The sequence below is a fragment of the Teleopsis dalmanni genome, chromosome 1, assembly GCF_002237135.1.
Source record: "Teleopsis dalmanni isolate 2A chromosome 1, ASM223713v2, whole genome shotgun sequence".
NCBI classification, from domain to species: Eukaryota; Metazoa; Arthropoda; class Insecta; order Diptera; family Diopsidae; genus Teleopsis; species Teleopsis dalmanni.
This window is the reverse complement of record NC_051846.1, coordinates 180,010,853-180,017,345: the sequence shown is the minus strand read 5'-3', so window position 1 is coordinate 180,017,345 and position 6,493 is coordinate 180,010,853. Positions and strand designations below refer to the sequence as shown.

The window sequence follows — 6,493 nt, the reverse complement described above, 5'->3', positions numbered from 1 at the left end:
AAAAAAAAAAAAAAAAAAAAAAAAAAAAAAAAAAAAAAAAAAAAAAAAAAAAATAATAATAACTTAATATTAAATTAAATAATAAAACATTTTGGAAGTGGAATGTTAAGAATCACAAAATAAAGTTTAAAAATAAAAATATACAAACATACAATAAATTTGAACACTAAAATTATAAATAAAAGTTAGCTATTATTTAACAAAATCCTTCCACTGAAATGTGTTGCCACTGGCCCTGCAAATAGATTTTTCTCAATATAATTATAAACTTAAAATTTTAATGCTACTTTCTTACTGGAATTCCGACATTCCAACCAGCGCCAGCAGGATTTTCTTTGGTTATTCCACAACGTTTGCATATAACGCCATTCATGGCAATTGCCCATACTTCTTTGCCTACGGATATTGACTTAAAGCCAACGTGAGTTTCTGAATTTGGTGGTACACTGGGAACATTCGGCAAAAACTGCCAGTGGGAGCCTTCAGGAAATGTTTTCGTGATTTCTTTGCGAACGGCCAGTCGTGTTCTATTATCTATAGCCCAAATGCCGGCTTTTCCAGCAGACACATACTTGAAAGTAACACCAGCTGGTGCCTCCACCGCTTGCCAGGCCTCACCTTTTAAAAATTTATAATTTGTAAATATTTTCAATATATATATGTATGTATGTATGTATATTCATAGTACCTAAAGGATTATGTTTTGTAATACCATATCTGAAGAATATCATGCCATTTCTACCTACAGCCCAAATCTGTCCAGTTGGACTAACACTAATCGCTACTAATGGCTGTTCGCTTACAATGTGTTCCCATCTATCACCTCGAGGATTTGATGGTGTGACACCGTGACGTATAAGTACATCACCGTTAGCAGCAACGGCCCATGCAGTAACTCTTAAATCCTCGAAATCGCCTGCAGCACTATCAGCATCGTCGTCTAAAATTTGTAAAGAAGCATCAATTATTTTCGAGTGACTTAATTCCTGCCACGGCCCACTACTAGTAAGGCGACATCTTTTAACCCAGCGTCGCCTACGCACACAATCGGTGATTTTCTTTGCACTATGATATGAGGCGGGAAAGTCAATGGCATATTGCCAACCTTCTTTGTCTGCACCGCCCGGTAAGTTAAAATCGACTATCCAATCAGATATCCATTCGCAATGCGCAGATAATAATTTTGTATGATCTTTACTTCGTTTTTGCCTACCCGTAGCATCGCTCCACATGTGGCGATCAGTAGGTAAACTTTTGGTAGTGAATCCACTTATAGGATTCCAACGTTGATTCTCGTAAACATAAAAAGTGTGCGTATCAATCATTTGATTCATTTTTCCACAACCTCCTTCAAGACCCTTCAGGAAATGACCTCCCCAACCACCATTATAACACCAAGCCGTGTTATCACATGACATACCCCACACAATACCTGCTCCACAGGTGAACACACGTTTTAGATGACCACCCATTTGTCGCCAGAACATTTGTTGCATTGATATAATCACTGAAGGACTATAATAAATAACATTAAAAAGTTTAACCCGTCCGCTGACATAGAGACAAGTGACCGATTCTGGATCTGTGCGGTAAGTGTAGTCGGCGAAATGTGCATTGTTCACAAATATTTTATAATAATTTTGTTGAGCTCTATAATCATTTTAATAATGAGATACATATTGTATATTGCAATATATAATGTTTTAAACATACTTAATTTTAAGTGTAAATGTTGCCCCAGGCGCAAAAACCATTTTATTGTAACGTATTTCTTCTAACCACTCAGAGTCATCCATAGAATTGAAAACGATTGTATTTTCGTTAAATCTATTAAATAAATAAATTGAGTATTATGAAGACTTTCATTCACATTTAATCATACCTGGGATTAATATGCATCGCAATAACGCGATATTTATCTACTTTGTGCCGAACTTTGATTTTGGGATGACATTGCAAATCGAACCTTATTTGATCAGCATCATCGTACACACACCCAGCAATTTCCAACTCAGTTCCACAAGGCATACTAAGATGATTTATATGTATAAAATATTAAATTTATGTAAATTTCTTAAACCCTTTATTTACTTACCCATTGTGCAGGGTTACATAGTATGGAGTCTCAGTCGCTGTTACATCAATTTTATCCACATAGAAATTACCTTTGGTCTCAAGCTGATTCGATTTCATATTACATGGATCGAAAACGAAGACATCGCCCAAATCGGAAGTCAACCAAATGGAGTTGGCAGCAGGTTTACCCATGACCTCATTAATTTGACAACAAACTGACGTAAGATGAGAAATCCAGTCTTCCATTTCTGCGTCTGTTGCAAATTGTAATTTCACTGGCGAATAATTCGTTGGCAAGCGAGGAGCATGTATTGCTATGCGCGGAGATGGCGGTTCACTGCAGCATTGTACACACGTTATATCAGAGAGTGAAAATTGTATTTTAGTTGTGTCACCATCTGGATTAAGTACCGTAAATGTGCCTGTGTCTGATTCTGTGTTTCCATTATTGCTTTGCTCTGCACTACTGACCCACTCAAGTTCAATTAAACAATCTTCAAACTCTCCACCTGGTCTTTGGTAACGCGCTTCTGCTGATTTTACCCACGATGACAATTCTATAGCCTTTTCGTATTTTTCAATATTTTTTATAGCTAAAAATCTAGTTTGGCGTTTCTTTAATTTTTCCATAATATCAACGCGCCACTCAGCCTTCAAATCAATTTTGCCATCTGCGGACAATTGCTCATTGAACCAATTGGGTAAGTTCGTGGGATCAACAGCGAGAGCTCCAGCTGCAGTGCAACTCCACATGACTTCACATTCACTCCAAAATTGTGAGCCTTCAAAACCAAAAACCAAATAATTAAAATTTAATTGAAAGAATTTTTTATTCATTAGCGTAGCGTACCTGCATGATCTTCATCATCACCTAGAAATGCATCAGATCCATGATGTGTGGAGTCAGCATCAAAAACTGTAGAATCGCTTTCTGGATGTGCCTCCGTACCAACTACTGATCCAACACTACGTACTGGAGACCAAGCACGTGGATTCTTCAACTGAGTTTCAAAATGCTTTCCTGATATTTCAACAATCTCTGCAGCTGGCGCACTTGAAGCATGGGTAGGTTCTCGAAGTGCTGCTGTGCGTTTTTTGTGACGCTCGTTCAGGTTTAAACTTCCAATATTTGGTGGTGAATCTGATGCATTCCTCCAAAGCTCATTCTTAAGTCTTGTTTGTGCCGAGTATCCACCACTACTAGTAGATGCTGGACTATGCGGTAAATTTTCGATAATAGCACAAGTTTCGACAACTCCCTTCTCTTTTTCTTTGGTATACAAATTTGAAAAACTTTGTGTTTTGGAACCTGGCGTTGAGCCACTACCGCTTTTGCGCGATACTATAGACATAGAACTGGAAGTGCGACTGATTTGCATTGGGCATTGTAATTGACGCCACTTTTTACCAGTTGGGTCTGAAGCAGAAACTCCGGCGCGGAATAAAATCTTGCGATCAGTAGCACCAACAGCGAACACCTTTTAGGAAATAAAATATTAACAAAATATTAATATATTTTTATTTTTTATTTTGTTTACCTGATCGTTTGGAGAAACTGAGACCATGGAGATATTTCCAACCATTTCTACCCAACCACTTCCTATTGCAGCATCTTCACTTATACCCGCAGCATCACCTTTAATGCCACGTCTAAACCAAACATGATGGTCATTTGTTACACACCAAACTGTATCGGTACCCACTGAAACTTGCACAATTTTCAAACCATTTGAAGTATCTGTAGTTTGGGAGGGTGTAGGTGGTTTTACATCTAACCAAGTTTCACCACACAAATTGTCACGTGTTACACCCGAACGCACTAGTACTCGACCATTATGCAGCACAGCCCAAACGAGACCTGTTGATCCCACGCTTATTTGTGTTAGCTCACAACCTGCAGGTGTGCTTATGGCTGTCCACCGCAAACCTTCCGGTGCTGTTGTATTTACGCCAGTACGAAACATAGCCTGTACATAAGAATTATGTTATTATTAAAAAAAAATAATTATTAAAGAAAAGCACAAACCCTGCCATGTGCTGTAATAGCCCAAACAATTAGTGTGTCTGCCGGTGCATTAGGTACATTATTGCCACCAATAGAAACGTCAATAAAAGGTTCTTGCGTTGGATCTTTATGCAGCGGTGCAACAGCACACCAAGTATTCAATGCGCTATACCGACGGAAGCGTATCTGTTATGAACCATACAATTCATACCTTTCGTAAATATTTAAAAATAAATCATACCCACCCATTTTCTACGTCTGACATATGAGTTCCAAGAGCATTTTGCACTGTATGTTGCGGGAAAATCTAGCGCATACATCCAACCTTCGTCTAAAGTTTGTCCATCCAGGTCTAAATCAAGATGCCAATCTCCGTCCCATTGCCAAGCCATCGAAGGTAAACGTATTTTATCAATACTTCGCTCAGCACTACCATCAGATGATGAGTACTTGTAACGATCTGTAGGTAGTAGCATTTTTGAAAAACCTTCAATTGGTATCCAACGTTCATTTTCATAAGATTCTTCTTTAACACGTATAGGAACATCCAGGCCATGTACATGCACATAAACTTGTCGGTCGCCACCAATCGCCCACATGAAATTTGGCACTGTGGAGATTTTTTTGAACTCCAAGCCAACATATGGAAATTCTCGCCATGATGAAGAATTCGTGGAGAGAGTATAAACGCGACCTTCACTGTTTGTGGCAAATAACAAGCTACTGGGCATACTTCAGCAAGCCGCTACGGGCTGTGACGTGGTACCTAGATGTATTTACAAAAGCATATTTTATTTTAATATATATCGTATTTATTTTAATATAATTACTAATGTTAATTATTAAAATTTCACTGATTATCCTATTAAAATAACAGAGATTATGACAGACTTATCGTACAATAAAGAATGAATCAGACAACCACTTCACAAAATCGATTTTATTTCATTGTAGATACCAAAAATTAATTTTATTTACTTAAATGCAACTTTACACAATCTGTTTATTTATTTATTGTATTATTTTTACTTTCAATTAATTACCTTTGACCGACTTTATTGATTTTTATATATTTCAACGCCAGTGTTTTTATTTGTTGTAAACAAAATTATAGAAAATAGTTGTACCGAAGAGTACCACTGTCAAATTTTTGCTTCGTATGCTTTAACGCATTTTATTTGTATTTGCTTTTGTGGCGCTCTTCGTAAAGTAATGCCTGCCAACCAATAGTGCTACCAAATCAAGAAAAGAAAACGGCTGTTCGCGGTTGAATATCAACAAGTGCCTCATAAAGAATTTATGTTTTTTATTACTAATATAAAAAATAATTAATAAAATGTGTTAAAAAGTTCAAGCACTACACATGAAGATGTGCCATTAGCTTGCGTTGTGAAGTGAACTCGTATAAATGCAACAATTTCTAATCGGTAATTAAAGTTTGTTATAAAAATGAAGATATGATGAAATACTGAGATTGTTGTACATCAGTTCTTATCTGCCACTATTTATAGATATCATTATTATATTTATGAATGCATTTCAACTACTGAGACATCGGGTAAGTTTTTATTCCTCAAATAAAGAAATTTTTTTTTAATAGAATTTATACTTGATTACAAATTCGTTTGTTATTTATGCATAATAGTTTTTTGTGTTATTTGTTTTATCAATTAATCATATATGGTCAAAGACTATAAGAACCGAAATCAAAAAACGCAAATGGGAATGGGTCGGTCACACTTTGCGTAGACCGACTGGTGACTCCACAAGACGAGTGCTGATTGAGTGGAACCCGATGGGTAGCAGAAGAAGGAGCAGACCTGCTCACACCTGGAGAAGGCAAATCAGTATGGAAATGTTACATATGTGGATAAGCTGGGGAGAGTTGAAGCTATTGGCCACCAATCGTACCGAGTGGAAGATATTTGTTGCGGCCCTATGCGCCTCTTAGGAGTAAAAGGATTGAATATATATAATCATATGTGGCCAAATTAGTAAGATATTACAAAATAAAATATTGAGGTTATTTATATTCCGATAACGCTAAAAAATTACAACGGTTATACATAAAGAAAATTTTTAAGCTAACTCAAAATACACCATCCTATGCAATTCACTTCGAATCGGGGCTGCAATTATTGTATATATTCACCCTACAACTGCATTTTGACTATATCAATAAAGTAATGAAAATGCTAGATTACCGGCTGTCCAAAATCAACGTAAAACACCTACTCCAATCCAGATCGTAGTTCTTTGTTTAATGAGTTATACTTGCTAAGGAATATAGCAGGTCCTTTTATGCTACTGCAACACCCTTGTGGATCCAATGACCTTAACGCGAGAACCCACTTAAAAAGACAAGCACGTGTTAGCAGTACAAGAAATACATACAAGCTGTTGGAGTATAAT

General features: G+C 36.7%; 2 protein-coding genes across 2 annotated transcripts in view; one reads left to right on the top strand and one right to left on the bottom strand.

Moving 5' to 3' along the window:
* LOC119666819 (myosin-G heavy chain-like) overlaps nucleotides 1-6,493 on the top strand; it is a 377,427-nt gene that overhangs the window by 155,788 nt on the left and 215,146 nt on the right. The gene's annotated exons all lie outside the window — the stretch shown is intronic.
* LOC119670465 (tectonin beta-propeller repeat-containing protein-like) lies at nucleotides 41-5,166 on the bottom strand (the record flags this gene model as incomplete). Its single annotated transcript, XM_038080733.1, is given in 11 exon segments — nucleotides 41-235; nucleotides 296-618; nucleotides 689-1,650; nucleotides 1,714-1,827; nucleotides 1,883-2,029; nucleotides 2,096-2,858; nucleotides 2,927-3,554; nucleotides 3,615-4,043; nucleotides 4,103-4,267; nucleotides 4,327-4,847; nucleotides 5,125-5,166. Coding segments are annotated over 10 exon segments (4,056 nt in total). The 5' UTR covers nucleotides 4,813-4,847; nucleotides 5,125-5,166.